Source organism: Epinephelus lanceolatus, chromosome 4 (assembly GCF_041903045.1).
Source record: "Epinephelus lanceolatus isolate andai-2023 chromosome 4, ASM4190304v1, whole genome shotgun sequence".
In the NCBI taxonomy this organism is placed as follows: domain Eukaryota; kingdom Metazoa; phylum Chordata; class Actinopteri; order Perciformes; family Serranidae; genus Epinephelus; species Epinephelus lanceolatus.
In genome coordinates this window covers 33,205,203-33,223,225 of record NC_135737.1, presented here as the reverse complement: position 1 = coordinate 33,223,225, position 18,023 = coordinate 33,205,203, and the positions used below count along the sequence as shown (strand labels likewise).

The following is an 18,023-nucleotide window of genomic DNA, read 5'->3' as shown; positions in this document are numbered from 1 at the left end:
TCATTTAATGACTTATACACAGGACGTCATGGAGAAAATCAAAAACAATATTTCTGACCAAATACCTCAATATCGATTTTGCTGTGATATTGTAGGGTTGACTGTTTGTGCTTTTATAAAATATTTACACAATGAGATTTTTGATACATAATGTGAATTTAATGACTAAGTGGGTAAAAGCAAATAATAGAACAGTTAGGTAAGTTCAGGAAATTATATCACTTTACCATAATGTAGCCTTTAAAACCAGGAAAGACATAGTGCGGACACATGAATGCCAGTAACTCCCACATTTTTTGGTGTGTCCAAGTATTTCTGAGAAAAATATGTTCAATTATAAAAAAAATTTTGGGATATACCTATTGATGTTAAGGTCCTGTGTTTCAGTGCAATAAGCGAAGACGTGATTAATAAAAAGTTGGTATTTGTGTAAAATACTGTTTACTGCCAGCAAGAAAGCAGCACAAATCTGAGCCTCTAAGCCTTAAACAATGGATGGACATAATCAAGGAGATCTTTATAATAGAAAAGATGACTTTCTCCAGTCTAGAGGAGAAATGTTCCCCCAATGTGAGAAGTAGACAGTCTTTGTTTCAGAAACTGTGGACGCAGCTTCACTGTGAATGTCTGCAGACAATAAAAGTACATTTAACACGTGGACTCATGATTACTCAACCTCCACACAGTGTTCTCCATGGTGTTTATGTTTTATCTAAACATCTAAATATTTTAAATCTAAGACCATATCTAGTCTCATATCATGATATTGATATTATATTAATATATTGCCAAACTCTTCTTGCACGTTCGCTGTCAGTACGCCTCTTGAGACAGCCAGACAGATTTTAAATACAAACTTCCTTACATTATTACTTTATCAGTGCTCACTGTCGCTGATTATGATGTCTCATCTTCCAGGGGGAGCTGTCCCGTCTATCTGACATTAAAAACTCCCTCGCCATATTTTGCATGGCCACCTACGGTGAGGGAGACCCAACAGATAACGCTCAGGACTTCTACGACTGGCTGCAGGAAAATGATGATGAAGACCTCTCTGGACTGAACTACACTGTGAGTCTTTATGCTTACATTTTGTATACGTTAAAGGGAAATTTCAGTTTATTTCAACCTGTCTCCTATCATTCTAAATTTGTTTCAAGTGACTAGTGACATAAAAATAATAGTTAGCATGTTAGCTGTTAGCCTAGATACAGCCGGGCACATAGTAGCGTCAGACCTGTTAAAACGTAATTGAACGGGCATCCTTCAAGTGCAAAGTTAGTCCACTAAACAAGCTTTTTTTCCACAAAGACCGCCTCATATCGTTAGGATAAAAGTCAGAACATATAGAAAACGACATGTAAACGTGTTGTCTTACCTTACCGGTGTGCTGCCATGTTTGTTTACCATTTAGCTCTGCTTTCCAAAGCGCGGCCGAAATATCGCGAGAACAAGCAGCGATCTCATAGCGTGCCTGAACAAGCAGCAACAGCTGGAAGGCAGAACCGGACAGTAGCCTGAAAAGTTCATTCATTTATTTTATGAAAGATTTATAGAATAATGGCTGACTTTTTGCCAGACTTCGACTTTGTGGAGGAGGAATTTGATTTTGCAGAGTTTTATGGCCGCCCTTATTTATTTGAGCCAGAATGCACTGATGAAGAGCTTCGTGAAATTGAAGAACGGAGGAGGAGAGAGAGAGAGGTGCAACAGGTAGAGGACGAGAGAGGAGGAATGGCTGCTGCAAGGCTGCGTAGCTCTGGAGATTGGTGGTGTACCTGTGAATGCTGTGCCCCAGTGCCCACAGAAGAGGAATGCCTCTGTTGCAAGGAATGGGACCGGTTGCAGCCTTATTTTCAAGGTCTGGATGTGACCGAGGACGAGACACCTCCACCTGGAGTAGTATCCAGCTGGGCTTTATCTAGAGCTTGCGAGATATATTTCGGGCACGCTTTGGAAAGCAGAGCTAAATGGTAAACAAACATGGCAGCACACCGATAAGGTAAGACAACACGTTTACATGTCGTTTTCTATATGTTCTCTGACATTTATCCTAACGATATGAGGCGGTCTTTGTGGAAAAAAAGCTTGTTTAGTGGAGTAACTTTGCACTTGAAGGTTGCCCGTTCACTTACGTTTTAACAGGTCTGACGCTACGGCTGTATCTAGGCTAACGGCTAACATGCTAACTATTATTTTTATGTCACTAATTACTTGAAACAAATTTAGGACGATAGGAGACAGGTTGAAATAAACTGAAATTTCCCTTTAAGTTTCCTCTCAAACACTTATTGTACACACTTACAAGAATGTTGAGAATTGTCAAAATCTTAAAATGTACCTATATAATATTTGTGTTGGTGTTAGTGGTTCATAAACATGTTGGTGTTAGATTGTGTACTGTGCATGATGTCTATACAAACAGTGCTACCCTCTGTTCTGCGTGTGTATCTGTTGGTTTGTTGAAGCTTATGCTGCAGCTAAAAGTTATTTTAATTATCAAATAATAAGTCAGTTATCTTCTCAATTAATGGTTTTGTTGATGCAACATCGGAAAACAGAGAAACATGCCCATCACAAAATTATAGAGCCCAATATAAGGTCGTCAAACCCAATAAAAACAATTAAATTTAGTGAGTAAAGACCAAGAGAAGCAATTAAATCTCACCACTGAGAAACCATGAAACATTTGGAATTAGAAATTACTGTAACATTTAATCAGAATATTTGCTTTAGATTGACTAATGGACGCATCGTTGGTGTTAAAATCATGTGAGCTCAGCTGATGTAAATGACGATGGAAAAATATTCAGCTCGGACCACTGGTACACACATGCTGGAATTGCAGTACCCCTGTCATGAACATAAAGCATATGAGTCACATGCATATTCAGATTTACTTCACGATTGCTGCTCCGCGGCCTGTTTATTTTGTCAGCCACGCTATGTCACTTTGCCTCGCCAGCCTATATCGCTGATGTACAGCACTCAAGCCTCTCCAGCATTAGCTGCGTCAGGCTTTGTGTGCATCATGAATGAAAGGGCTTTGTGTGTTGTGTTGTCTGTTCTGTCTGTGCGTGTGTGTCATTGTGTCGAGGGCTGGGGTGCAGAGTCCCTGACCTTATTGGAGTGAGGAACATGACTGTGGGAAATCAAGCTAAAGTGTGGAGAACTGTCACGTCCTTCCTGCTGTAGTTTATCTGGTGTCTCAGGGCTGTATCAGAGTGACTGCATACATTACATTCCCTGAGAGATGGCTCAGGGTCTCTTGTAAGACATTATTCACTGTGGCATGTACCAAATAGTTTGAAGCAATGTTGGCATTCAAATTCTAAGCCTACAATTGAATGCTCTGCAGCTTTTTTGCAAGTCTTTTCATTGTATTTGAACCCTTTATTTCCACACAGTTGCAGGCCACACTAAAATTATTAGTATCATACTATTTGTAGAATTAGATTCCAGTGGTGGTTGCGTAGGATTGTTTCCAAAAGTCCAAAAGTCAAAATATATCAAAAGAATATGAGTTTAATCCATTCCAAATTTCAAAACATGCTTTTATCTAATGAAATATTTTGCTTCAGTCCAAACATGTTGGTGTTTAGCCTTTCAGAAACAACAATTGACTACAGTAAAAAAGCCTGTTTACCGCACATTAAGGGAGGTACGCACCTGTATTAACAGGATGTTCTAGCAGCACCGTAAATTACATTTATTCCTTCAAGAAAGTTGATTTAATTAAAACATACGTACTCATTTCATCAGATGAACCACTTACTTCAAACTGAGGATTTTGTTTGAGAATTCATTATTGTTTTAGGGTGATGACATTATAACATATGACAGAGATTTTAAGCGTCATTTGAAAACCTCAATAGCAGCTTCAACTGTCAAAAAACATCAGCATAGCCCTAATTGCATATTTCCTCGTTCATCATTCTATTTTAGTAGAATAAATGAAAAAACTTGATTGACGTTCACATGGTAACTGAAAAGCCATCAATCATCTGCACTGCTTGATTGTTTAACTGTGACAGGTTTTAGATTCATCGCCAACACGGATTTCAAGTTCATCATGTGATGTTATTTCCATTATAAATGCTTCCAAAGTCACACACACTGATCTGTTCTGTCTCCAGGTATTCGCTTTGGGCAACAAGACATATGAACATTACAATGCAATGGGAAAATACGTTGACAAAAGGCTCGAAGAACTCGGGGCCAAGCGCATCTTTGATCTTGGCTTAGGAGATGATGATGGCAAGTAAGTGACCTGTTGATCCTCTGAGTCAAAAGGGACGTGATGACTAAGCATGTCTCTGAGTGTAGAGGTGTTCAGCGCAGCACAAGTGAGATGCTGTGGACCATAATCAGCAATCCTTTAATCATACTGTAGGCAGCCAAACTATCATGTCACCTTCTTCTGTACACAAACTATCTTGAAATGTACTGAACACATTGGTCCTTGTTAACTTGAGGTTATTTTATAATTCCTTCAAGACAAAATGTACATTTTAACCCAAAAATCACAATAATCATCAGTATGTTTGCTGCATCAACCACATACTTACACACATATATAAGAAAAAATCAGCATGTTGGGCCCAGTCGTAGGTCTTGTCTTGGTATTTTCAAAACACAGAACATCATCTTGGAGTATTTTAAGGGCTGGGACACATGCTGTGTCTATTACTGCCTGGAAACCATGGAGTCGGGCGCCACTCTTGTGCCTACACTGTGCCAGCTCTCAAGGGCCAGAGGCAGGTTGTGCCTGATGTGTCCAAGCAACCATAACCAGCACTGCACTGCATCACAGCTTACTTACCGGAAATTTCGAGTTTGGAGCTGATCTTCTTCCAGGCATGTTTTTTAAGTGTGTTTTTGGCCTAAAATGTTGTCTGTGGGACAGATGTGAAGCTCTGGGGAACCCTGCACCAAAATAAATGATCAACTTAATCTTCACAGTTATTGTACACTGATATTTTCGGAAGAAAGGAAAGATGTCTTTTGGCTGTAATTAGTTGCTACTTGTCATATGGTGTAGTGCACATTGCTACGTTTCAAAAGTTGAACTTTGTTTATCTCAGGGAGCAGCTGTCATGCCCTAAAAAATAGGTGCTTGGGAACGCTTGCTGCAACGGTGTCGCTCTTGCTTTGGAGCACAACTTCCATGTGTGTACGTTGACGACAGTGGATTTGAAGGTGCCTTAAGTCTTAAGAAACATCAGTATTTATTTCCATGCCTCCGCTAAGGTGATAGCTGTGGCCGGAGGCATTATGTTTTTGGGTTGTCTGTATGGATTCAAGTATGAACCACTTAGATTTTGTTGGTCAAAGGTCAGTGTGACCTCACAAACAGTGGTTTTGATCAAAACTCAGAAATAATGACATTTTATATCCCAAAGCTCAACTTCACTTTGACATCATAATGTTCTGCAAAATACTTGTCTTGACATTATTAAACATCACAACTCTGGAATAGAACGAGAGACATTTGGTCAGATACTGAATCGGTGACACGAATATTGGGTCTCCGCCTTGAAACTTTGCTGACTGTACAGAACTTCTGTGCTGCTGGTGGCAAGATGTGTTTGCCAAAAAAATACACTTAATACGTTCTATTAAATTCCTTCAAAGTATTCACTATTTATATTATATGAGCCTGGATAGACATGGATGCAAACTGTAACGTGACTGGTTGGCATCTAGTTTTCAACAGTGCACATGGTTATCATCTCAGTACAATGTCTAGTTTGTGAATTCAGACATCTTCCTCAGCTAACTCGATTGGTTTTGTTTTTCAGTTTGGAAGAGGACTTTGTTTCATGGAGAGAGCAGTTCTGGCCGGCCGTCTGCGAGCACTTTGGAGTGGAAGCCTTGGGAGATGAATCAAGGTTCAGTCATGAACAGTTTCTCCTTTTATGCGTTTATCTTTCATCATTTCAAATTCCCTTTTTGTCCCCATCAGTCTTTAAGTTGTCTTATCTTTACCCTTAAGTTTTTTTTCCTACCTTCACCCTTTACCAGCTCTGTATTATCTTTGAGTTGTGAACATTAAACAGATGACGTCACGCAAGAGGAAAGCTTGTACATTAACACTAATTTATGTGGTCTGAATTAAAGGTTAAGTAAGGTAGTTTTCATGTAATGCCTGTTTTTCAGTAAGAGAAGGGGGCTGTATTTTCAGGTTTGCTATGATTCCTTAAGTAGAGTTTCCATGATGACTCCAGACTTCAGCTGAGGTTTAAATAAAAAAATAACCACAGACTGAAGTTACAGCGTGATCGCCACACACTGATAAGCCAGTGTGAGTTATCGTTTACATCAGTGTCACATGGTCATAGTCCACTCAAACTCTTTTTTTAAACGCCCATGTTTTGACTAAGACGTGACTTGTTATATAATGCTAAATCAGGACATATCTGATTTCTGATAAACCCCACCTATCTGTCTGTGAAATGAACAAATACAAAGAATCATTTTTAAGGTGTTTTTTTAGTTAAGTGGGCAAAAAGCAACAGCAACTGGCAGATTTAATTTTATTCCACTAAGATCTAAATTGATTTCACTGTGTGTGTATATGCAGTGTCTGAGGAAGCTAACTTGAAATCCTTTTCCCTCACAGCATACGGCAGTACGAGCTGAAGGAGCACACTGACATCAACATGAACAAAGTGTACACAGGAGAAATTGGCCGCTTGAAGAGTTTCGAGGTCCAAAAGCCGTGAGTACCGTAGCAAAGAAATTGCTCACTGCCAGAAGTCATTCATCATTAAAGCGCTGTCTGCTCATTCATTGCTCACATTTCACCCACATTTATAACCAACCACAAAGTTTACCAAAGGTCACTGTTGGAAAATGAAGCTTTCTGCCTCCTAGTGGACGGAGGAGACACATTTCTGCAGCTTTTCTTTAATCAAATAGTCTTTAATCAAAAATCTTTAATAATACATTTATTTATAGAGTGATAGATCTTTTTAATTTTTGATTTAAATGAGCTTTTACATCTCTTTAGTGACCATGCTCAACCCTTTGTGATAACGTTTTGACATATAAGTGTTGCTTTTTTATTTGTAGGCCCTTTGATTCGAAAAACCCTTTCCTGGCTCCAGTCACTGTCAACCGCAAACTCAACAAAGCAGGGGACAGACATCTTATGCACTTGGAACTGGATATAACAGGCTCCAAGATCAGGTGAGACCTGTTGGATATAGCTGAAGTTAATGTCTGGATTATGCTTTTCATATAACTACGTAGGACCAGATGAAAAAAAAATCATGTTCTGCTGTGAGACTTTATGAATACAGGTTAAAGTCTGAATTTTTCACCATCTGTGATTTCAGATATGAGTCAGGAGACCACGTTGCTGTTTTCCCCACAAATGACTCTGCACTTGTGAACAAACTGGGACAAATCCTTGGAGTGGACCTTGATGTGGTTATCTCTCTAAACAACCTTGATGGTATGGCATTGAACGCCAGCGGCACATTGACTTCCCTCGCTTGTCCCTGAAACCCTCTCACGAAAACCTCCCTTGATATCTACACGCGACATCTGCCAATGAGTGGTATATTGTTATATGACCGCTATTGCATGTTATTGCTGTAATATTAAGTGTTGACTCTTCTTAGGAATTAATGTTCCTCCTGTGGTCATGAAGATCACCACGTGTACTCTGTAGTGGCACAAGTAGCATTTAAGGCAGCTCCTGTTCAGTGTTTATTAACATCATTGAAAATGACAGTGAGTGCTTAAAGGGGTAGTTGAAGTTTTATAAAGTGGAATTTTATCAGGTGCTAATCAATAGGCAGTGTGTTACATACAGTAGATGTTACCCCAGTTTGGAGAAGCAGACAGGAGTACTGCAACGGAAGCTAAGCAGTGATGGGTGCAGCAGCAAAATAATTAAGCCGCGTAGAAAAAGGCCTACGTAAAAAAAGTGAATATTGGTGTAAGTGGACGCTATATTGAGAATATTTTCACTTTACCTTGCCACCAGGCTGCTCTTTCTTTTGGCACTACATTTTCTCAACTGTAGAACTTCTGCATTCCTACGCATGTCTGTCTTTTGGCCCGTTCTGTCTCCTTTTGCAGAAGTTCTTCTTCTGTATACTCCTCTTGTCCCCGCAGTGAACAGCGCTTTATTGTTGCTGTTGTTGTGTCTGTTGTCTCCTCTGTAAAGATCTGAAAGTCTGACCCAAACCGCTGATCTGCGGCATTTATGGAGTAAGATTAAGATGTGAAAATATTCCCAATATAGTGTACACTTAGTTACGCCCCCGTCAAAGGGAGTAAGGGCGCAACATGAAAGTGCACAAGGCTGTTGCCTCCCCGGTCCCCAAACCAGACAGCTCAACGCAGCAATTACAATTCAAAGTTAAAGTATTTATTATCGTGTGAAAATTAACTTAGTTTAACAATAATGTGAAGCAAAAATAACTCCAGGTGGACCAAGGCCAAAATGACAAACAAAACTACTATCTAAACCCCAAACATACTAACTAGACATTCACTAAATCTGGCTCCCTAGGATGCATCAGAAAACATGACAGAAGTGTATAAAATAAAATGGCAGCCCACCCCTACAGCTTCAAAGTTAAGGTAAAAATAACAAAAGTAAACTAGTACCACAAACAGTCTGTTAAATGCTCACAGTCTGTTACACACACTAACACTCACTATGATGGCCCACAGGAGGCACAATCAAACACTACCGAAATACAAATCTCTAGATTTAACAAATACACAATACAGGAGGTTTGGAGGCTGAGGACAGGAACGCCGCTGCTGTCAGACATCCGGATTGTTGGGAAGCCATGGGTTTAAGCCAACAGACTATAGTAGTAGAGGAGCCAATCAGTGGTCGACACATTCAGACCGAGCCCACACTGCCAGCCAATCAGCACTCCACACCTGACGTAGAAAGGAGCACTCACTCTCACAGTCAAATTTGGGAATGACACAGAAAAACTGATACACGTCAAAATATGGCCAGAACCGTAACACACTGAGAAGGATGTGAATTGTTTTAGGTGGCTAAAATACATTTTTGCTGCTAACCCTATCCACAGCAGTACATAGCTCAGCTACTGTGTCAGCACAACTGCCTGTTTCTCCAAACTGGGGCTGTGCTGACCTCCATGTAGTGAAGGTATTACACTGACTATGGATTGGTGTTATCACAATACTGGAATTTCTAACTTCAGTACAGTACCTTGAAAATGATTGAAATTCAGTTCCATTTCAATATCACAGAAACAAATTACATTGAGGGCACACACCTTAAATTTTTTTCATAACATGACAACTATGGCTTTTTCTTTTTTGGTTAGTAGCAGAGAAAAGCAAAATGACTGCAGTAGAGAATGTGGTGCTGGTACCAGTGTATCGATACTGCAGAATATTAGTATCAAAGTTGTTTAAAATATGCGGAATCGATTTGTATCCCTGCTCTGGATAAGTACCTTATACTATCCTGCTTCTAAAATCTGAACTCTCCCTTAATAATGAAAGACTTGTTGCACAATCTGAGATAATCACTTTATAACTTCCTGTACATGCGTGTATTTTATAAGCCCCAATCAAAAATTAACTTGAACAAAGCATGGTTGGGTAATGGTGATCTGTACTCCGTAGATTAATCAGAGCAGTATCACCTGTAGTGTTGGCATTATATTTATATTTTGCCCTTCACAAGTTTTTATTAAACATTTATGACGGTTTGACCATGAAATGAATGTTCTAGATACCCAATAAAATGTATTTATTTTATTTTTCAGAGGAGTCAAACAAGAAGCACCCTTTCCCTTGCCCCACCACCTACCGCACGGCCCTCACTCACTACCTGGACATCACACACCCTCCTCGCACCAACGTCCTCTATGAGCTGGCACAGTACGCCTCTGACCCCAAAGACCAGGATAATATGCGAAAGATGGCCTCTTCCTCACCTGAGGGCAAGGTCAGTGTGAGGAAGTAAAGCTCATGTTACACAAACACAGCTGCAGTTACATCTCGCCCATCTCTGTGTGTTATCAATGCCCTTTTTTCAATCTGTCTCAACCTCTTACACCACCTTTTTGTTGCTGCCTCTCTACAGGCACTCTACCAGAACTGGGTGTTGGATGCCAGTAGAAACATCCTCGCCATCCTGGAGGATATGCCTTCTTTGAAGCCTCCCATAGACCACCTGTGTGAGCTGCTGCCTCGTCTCCAGGCTCGCTATTATTCCATCGCCTCCTCCTCGAAGGTAGTTCCCTGTTAAATCACCCGAGAGAGGCAGAGTCACATCATTTTTAACTTGTCAATGACTTCATTTTTAAAGATTCTTTGATAGTATTAGCAGCAAAGATGCACAAAAATGTCGGTCACAGTTATAGACCGTATAAATGTGGATGTAGCCACCATGACATCACCCACCGGTTTGTGGACCACCATTTTAAAGCCTCAAGTTTGGCATTTTGGCCGTTGCCATTTTTTTGGAGCCAGAAGTGACCATATTTGGAGGAGAGGGTGGAGCTGTGGAGGATAGGCATTGCTGTGCTTTTGTCCTGATTGACAGGTCGCCATGGTAGCCACGCTCTTTAAAAAAATGCCCTCTTTTATTCTCTGTTTACTCCAAATGGGACCACAGCTTACAAAACGAACATCATTCTGTACTTGAAACTTGTGATTATGACCATAAACTTGTTAGGAAAATGTTTACTGAGGTGATAATTCAAGTGAGAAGTAGAGTTATATTCTCAGACTTCTGTACAATCAGATGTATTTTTGCAGCCACTGGAGGCGCCCCCTGCTGGCCATTACAAAGAATGCATGTTCAAAGCACTTCGGCATTGGCTTCACTTTTCAGACCCTGAGGCAATGTCCACTCATGTTATACAGCCTATAGACAGATCTGAGAGTTGAGGCAGAGGGCTGTCGGTAACTCTCCTCTGCTCTGTAGGTTCACCCCAACAGCATCCACATCTGTGCAGTAGTGGTGGAGTACAAGACCGCTACCGGCCGCCTCAACAAGGGAGTTGCCACCAACTGGCTAAAGAACAAACTGGTCACTGACAACGGCCACAAGTCCACCGTACCCATGTATATCCGCAAGTCTCAGTTCCGCCTCCCCTTCAAAGCCACCAACCCAGTGATCATGATCGGCCCTGGGACAGGAATTGCTCCCTTCATGGGCTTCATCCAGGAGAGGGGCTGGCTCAAAGAGCAAGGTATTTATAGAAACTGTTGTGTGTGTGTTTTTTTGACCTTATTACAACCTTACATCTCCACAAGGACAGAAAGATGAGGGTAATGACCTCCACATGTGTTTGTGTCACTCCTGTCCTTGTGCACGCTCCACGACCCACACAAAACATCACAAAAGTATTTAAGGGTTGATTGACACACATAATCAGGGCTTTAATTATCTTAATTCAGCTATTAACTTCTTGTTTACTCACAACACAGACCTAATTGATAGTATAAGGGGACCTGCTGTGTTCATTTTCAGGTTCATACTTGTACTTTGGGTTTCTATTAGAACATATTTACATGCTTTAATGTTCAAAACACTTTATTTTCCCCATATGGTCTGTACTGAAACACCTGTATTCACCCTCTTTCTGTGAAGGCTATGTTTAGCGCCTGTGTCTTTAAGTCCCATGTCCACTTTTAAATATGTCCACTTTTAAATATGTTTGCCTCATTATTTTAAACTTTGGCCACGTTTAATATTGAATATCCAATATTGTAACATTATATACATATGGCAGAAAATAAAGAAAAGCATAACAGGTCCTCTTATAGTAGGAATTGTCTAGTTACTTAGGAAACACAATAAATGTGCGTGCAGTTTGATCTGAGAGTCATATTTTTAACTTCTGTGGAAGAGCCTGAATGGAATCATCAGCACGCACAGAATAACAATGTTTTGTTTCCTTTACAGGAAGGGAGGTTGGAGAGACAGTGATGTATTTCGGCTGCAGACATAAGAACGAGGATTATATCTACCAGGAGGAGCTGGAGGAAGCAGAGAAAAATCAAGTTGTAACGCAGCTTAATGTCGCCTTCTCCAGAGACCAGGAGCACAAGGTACGGGTGATTTCGTCACTGCTGTTGGTGTCCCTTAGAGCTGAGAAAAAGATCCTTGTCTTATTTAAATAATTAAACACTGTTTTGTTGAAGTGAGAACATAGAGAGTGGATTAGAGAACAGACATACACATAAAAAAACCCCACAATATTCTGTACGTTTATTGACCCTTTATTGGAACTTTCCGACCATATGATGCACATGTGAACAAAGTTTTCTCTTTCCATTTTCAAAAATAAAGGTGTACGTGCAGCATCTCCTGAAGAAGAATAAGGAGCACCTCTGGAAGCTGATTCATACAGACAACGCTCATATCTACGTCTGCGGGTAATTAATACATTTGACCACCAAAAGTTTCACAAAGTTCAGACTTTAATATAAATTTATTTATGTTGTGAAGAAATATTGAATTGAGTTATTGAATTCTGGCATACTTGAATTGTTGATATTGTTGATATTGTTTAATATAAAGGAATTAGGATGTACACTGGAGGGAAAACAAATATATGGAAACCCACGTTGTCTTTGGTCCTTTGGCACCTCGGCACCTCCTAGAGGGATAGTTATTATTGGTTTAATACTCCCATCATTCACGAATCAAAAGCAAATAACTTCCACCACGTTTTAGGTGAACATGACCGCTTACTGGTGATATTTTTTTATTAAATTGAAAAATCCGCCAAAATCCAGACAAAACAACCCTGAAACTAACACAACCAGACATCTAATGCCGGCTTTACACCAAGCGACTTTTCAGGCAATTTCAAGTCAATGACGTGAACATTGCCAGTAACAAGTATCTGCATTCTGTCCGACACCAAACAGGTAGCAACAAACCAGGTAGACAGTAAACATGGAAGGTTCAGTTTTCTTCTACTGTGGAAAAAGAGGAGAAACTGGTGGAGCTGTGGAGTGAATAAGAGTCTGTGTTATATTTGGCGTATATTAAGCTAACCAATGGAGGCTGGTAGTTAGTTGAGGTGGCAAAATTCAAATGTGAAGCTTGTGCACAAATAGAGTTTATCTTTATGGATTATATTGATGCTGAATTGACAAGAATACTGTCGACATGTGGCGCCTTTTATCTTGTGTTTCTAGAGTTATGTGTTTTTGTGGACTAGTAAGGAATTGTTAATATGGCATATTTTTTAAAGGGAGTTTGGCGTAATATTTTCCACCAGGAGCAGGATAGGAAATAATTTCAAAAGGAATCTAGTTGTAGTCTTGCAAATAGTGACCCTGCAAGATCTCCAGCAACGAGTTCCCACAGTCATGGAATTTCACAATCACATTTTCGAGGTCTGGAAAAAGTCCTGGAATTAGTCAAAATCATTGAAAAGTTTTGGGGGAAAAACATGGAATTTTGTTGTGTATTGTATTGTGAAATTGTTCCGTGGATAACCTTCCATGTAATGTAACATAACGGCAAATTAATTTTCTGTAGCTGTTGACTCTTCGTAGCTCTAATATGTGTCGATGTGTGACAGTGTTAAGTTTACCATCGTGAGCATTTAATCGTTTTCAACCTGGGTTTGTCTCTACCTTCATGTGTGCCAGCTATCTGAAGTTATGTTTGAAAAGAGTTTGAATCTGATACTGGGCAAGTGGGTCAAGAAAAAAAAACAGTTATGGGTGCTTAAAAAGTCATGGAAAAGTTTGGAAATTTTGTCATGAAAATGTTTGGTAACCCAGTATAGTGTTTGACTCGAGAAGTCACACTGTCTGTAGATTTGAGAGGACGTCAGACTTCAGTCTTTTAATAGTATACTTGAATTCTTTTCAAAGTCTTCCAGTGTATATCAGGCATTAAGAGATCTCGCTCTCCTGATTTAGGGATGCAAGGAACATGGCTAAAGACGTGCAGACGGCCCTCTACGAGATAGGAGAAGAACTGGGAGGCATGACGCGCACACAGGCCACAGACTACATCAAGAAACTGATGACGAAGGGACGCTACTCGCAAGACGTCTGGAGTTAAAGAGCATCAGTCTCACTACTCAACTGTTGGTTTTAAATTTTCTATTTTTTATTGTGTGTCTTGTTTTATCAGGACTGGATATAAAACCATTTAACACTTGCTCATCACCCTGGTTCATGAAAACTAGAGGTAGCAGAAGATCTTGAGGCAAACACTACCTCAGCAGGTTTTGTCGATAAACACATTCAGCAGTTTTAGTCTGTATTTCCTGTGTATGCTACACTATGTTTCTGGACCACCAGCCTGTGTCTGCTGGGGGGTCCTGACTTGAGCCGTGGTCTCAGACCAAACAACCCCAACTGGTTTCTAGAGATCATTAAGAATCTGATTATAAATGAATGAATTTGTTCAATCGGGTGGTTGACTGCAACTCTGGGTGCTTGGGGGTTGGGTGTAGGACACTGCTGGCTTTAAATTCCTCATTCTTTCATGCAAATTCAGCAGAGAGTCATCTTCATTTTAGATTTAAAGTGGAAACGGACAACTTTTTAAACACAAAGATGACCAGATCTCTTTCTGTTTTCCTCTGAGCCTGGCAACAGGGCTCATTTTGCTGCAGAGTTTTGTCCAGTTAATTCAATTGTTCCACTGTCTGCCATTTCCGCTACTGGGAATTGTAACTACAAAGACCTCAGACTGATACTCTTTGGTAACTGGAGATGGCTACCCGGGAAGACAAAAGCGCTATCCTCTTCCTGTTTTAGTTTCACAATTGTTGATGCACGTCCTTTGTGCTTGAGGCCTCATTTTTCCAGGAGATCATATCCAGTGTCAGACAGAACTGTATAATGAAAGCGAGGCCTATAGGGAGCCAGTGTAAACGCAGATGGTGTCATTATTCTATAGCCACTATATTGTGTGTTCACTTTACTTCTGATGCAAAAAATGTCTATTTCCACTTTAATTTTGATCAGATTCATTTTTATATTGATGAGTCAACCAGAGCAGCTTTACAAACTGATGACTTGGCATGGGGCAGGGTCTCGCCGCGCCCCACTTCTGAATGCACCTGATATAATTCCACTGTGAACATAAAGATTTAAATTAAAAGAAGTTTGTTCATTTTGCCATCTTGAAATATTCCTAACTTTTATCTGACTGAGTAACAAATCGTGGACGTGACACCGCAGTATGTTGGATCATATGTTGAAGTGAATATACAGATGTGTGTTCCTGTTGCAGTGTGAACACTCGGAGAGGCTTTAGACGTGACAGGTTGATGACATTAGTTTCTCTCGGAGCTGATTTTGTCGTACTTTTGAAAGTACTTACAACACATTAAATATTTTAGAGAATATGTAAAAAAATTCTGTGAGGAAACTGTGTGATGTAACAAACTAGGTACAATTATATTTGCCTTTGTATTTTGACAAGGGATTTTGCCTCTTATGCATAAGTTGCTGTTCATTTTAATCAGTAGCAGTAACCTTTTGGAGAGGCACAAGAAGTGGTGCAAAGGAGAAGATCATGTTTAGAAAAAAATATTAGATTATGTGGATTTTATTTCTCATAAAAGCCTGCCTTTAAAGATAAAAAATTAATCTGACATTACCCTGTAATATTTGTAAAATGTTAATTTGAAATTTGCCTTGAATCCAGATCTGGCCTCCTGATTGGTGGTTCTTTGTTTTATATGCATCTGACAGCAGAGGAGTGTGACGAGGGTTTGTCACGTGGCAGTAACACTCAGACACGTGACGACCACCTCAGTTTAATTATCTGTATTTTTGTATTTTGTTTTGTCCAATTACATATGCACCACTACATGGAGAAGATGACCAGACACATGGAAATGTTTTGTCTCTGAGCATCTGTTTCATCTAAGAGACAGATGCTAAGTACATAAGTGTGAATATGGTGAGTGTGAGGAGGTCTGCCAACCAGTTAAAATGCAGCCTGTGCCTTTATAACACTGCCTTATGTTATCAGTTAGCATTTAAACCCTGACGCTTCACTGTTGTTGTTTATTTCTTCCATGCTTACATTGTGGTAGAAAGTCACTTTACTCAGTACTGTCACTTTTTTGTCATTCCAATTTATGATGTAATTATTTGATTTTATCAAGGCATGCATTTTTTTATGAATAAAATTGGAATAATTTGTCAGATGTGACTTTTTATGATTAATTAAACTTAATGAGGTTTGTTCATGTACAGTGGCTGCACACACAACATCACCCACACTGCAAACTTCTGGATTTGTGTGGAAGTGTATTGCAAACAAAAGTTGTGTGTGTAAAGCGATCAGTATAACTTGTCGTCAAACGTGAGGTTTCAGCTCCGTCACACTAATGCTCTCATAGCAGTAGTGTTGAGAGGTTAAATCACACAGGGCTGCAGTGTGTTTGCTTTAAATGTTTTGTAATCATGAGTAACCAGCAGGAACAGCCTCATCCAAGAAGGAAATGTGCTAAATTATTTATTATAGGGTATCTAAACAAAATCTTTTGTAAGGCCTAATATGATCGGTCTTGAGGAAGCTACTTTGAGAGCATATCTTTGCATGCTTTTAATTCTTTAACACTGAAGGAAGTACAGCAAAGCGACCCTAGGGATAAAAATCTAGTTTGGTTAAGTCAAGCTTCTTTGTAAAAAGTGATCAAATTGACAGCGTATGTGATATGAAATTATAACAAATATACAAAAGAAGTCACATGCCAGCATAAAATGCAATCAATTGAGTTTGTTACGAAAGTGCCCACTTGTTCACAGGTCATACATAAACCAAATGAATAAATAAAATACCCTGTTATTCATGGGAAAGAGCAAGAAATGCAGCTTTGGTTGTGTGCACCTGCCTCCCAGAAACTAGAGTCCAGGTGGTGGTACTGCACTGAGCAGGATTACTCAGTTTGCCAGGTAACTTCTAAAATAGTATGCAACAACTTTCTGAAATTTTGTTGATAAAAAAGCAGTAGTCAATACTTCTAACTACTTGAATCATTATGTTGTTAGTTAAACTGCCAGCAAGCTACTGCAAAAAAAAAAAAAAAGTAGTTAAACTAATAGTTTTATTACATGTATTTCACTACTAGTCAATACTGGATATGATAAATCCTGTTCTGGGTTACAAATAAACTTTTACATTGTCTTTTCAGTTTGATAAAAAGGTCCAGAAACATTTTACAACAAAGTACTTTATTTGTTATATGCACAACTATTCCAGTGAAGCAATCATTGGCAATGAAATGTTTTCTTAAGCTATCTCCAAAAGTGCTCTTATATTATGAGTAAAAAGAAAATCACAAAAGTAAAAATGAGAATCTAAGACTACATATGGAATAGTGCAGGGTCCCAGTACGCCAGCTGCAGGGAGTGAGTATGCACAAATCCACGATCCTGAAATGGTTACAACTAAACGGAGTGCAGCCATAAATTAATATACTGTACTTTTCCTACTGTCACATCAAAAAAAAAATATGGAAAAGGTCTTTGGGTTAATCATGCATGAATACATTCACGAATACAACCTTGTTTTTGTCACCTCAGAGAATGACCAGGGGCGCAAGTTTTGTTTAACACTGGGTAGGGGGGCACATATGAACCCAGCCAGCCACCAACGTTGTTAGATGTTGATATTAGGTGGAATCTAGGTTTTGATGTCAGGTGACCGAAATTCAATATAAGGTCAATGTCTAATGCCAATGCCAATTTGATGTAGAATACTGGCAACTGATGACGCTGGTATTTTGTCTGTTACATAACTAACATCCAGCGTATCTCATGCTAACCCTACATGCTATATCATCGACAACAGGGCTTGCTTAAGTTTCTATAAGACATTTCACCTCTCAGCAAAGAGGCCTCTTCAGAAGTGAATGTATGAAGAACTTAAGAGGCTTCTTGGATGAGAGGGGAAACGTCTTTAAGAAAGGACCTCCACCAGAGAGTTTTGAGCATCAAAATGCTTATTTTTCTATATCCTGGTGAATGTCTGTGCAGCAGTTCATGCATTTTCTGCAACAGTTTATAGT

The 18,023-nt window shown here is 39.6% G+C and overlaps 1 protein-coding gene across 2 annotated transcripts in view; it reads left to right on the top strand.

Moving 5' to 3' along the window:
* porb (P450 (cytochrome) oxidoreductase b) overlaps window positions 1–16,155 on the top strand; it is a 29,890-nt gene extending 13,735 nt beyond the window's left edge. For both annotated transcript variants that reach the window (XM_033631004.2, XM_033631005.2), the window contains 12 exons: window positions 919–1,071; window positions 4,137–4,261; window positions 5,802–5,891; window positions 6,623–6,721; window positions 7,075–7,191; window positions 7,341–7,459; window positions 9,777–9,958; window positions 10,097–10,246; window positions 10,943–11,210; window positions 11,927–12,072; window positions 12,314–12,399; window positions 13,906–16,155. In XM_033631004.2, coding sequence (XP_033486895.1) covers window positions 919–1,071; window positions 4,137–4,261; window positions 5,802–5,891; window positions 6,623–6,721; window positions 7,075–7,191; window positions 7,341–7,459; window positions 9,777–9,958; window positions 10,097–10,246; window positions 10,943–11,210; window positions 11,927–12,072; window positions 12,314–12,399; window positions 13,906–14,050 — 1,680 coding nt within the window. In that variant the 3' untranslated portion in view covers window positions 14,051–16,155. The remainder of the gene's footprint in view (window positions 1–918; window positions 1,072–4,136; window positions 4,262–5,801; window positions 5,892–6,622; window positions 6,722–7,074; window positions 7,192–7,340; window positions 7,460–9,776; window positions 9,959–10,096; window positions 10,247–10,942; window positions 11,211–11,926; window positions 12,073–12,313; window positions 12,400–13,905) is intronic.
* Window positions 16,156–18,023: the final 1,868 nt, after the last annotated feature.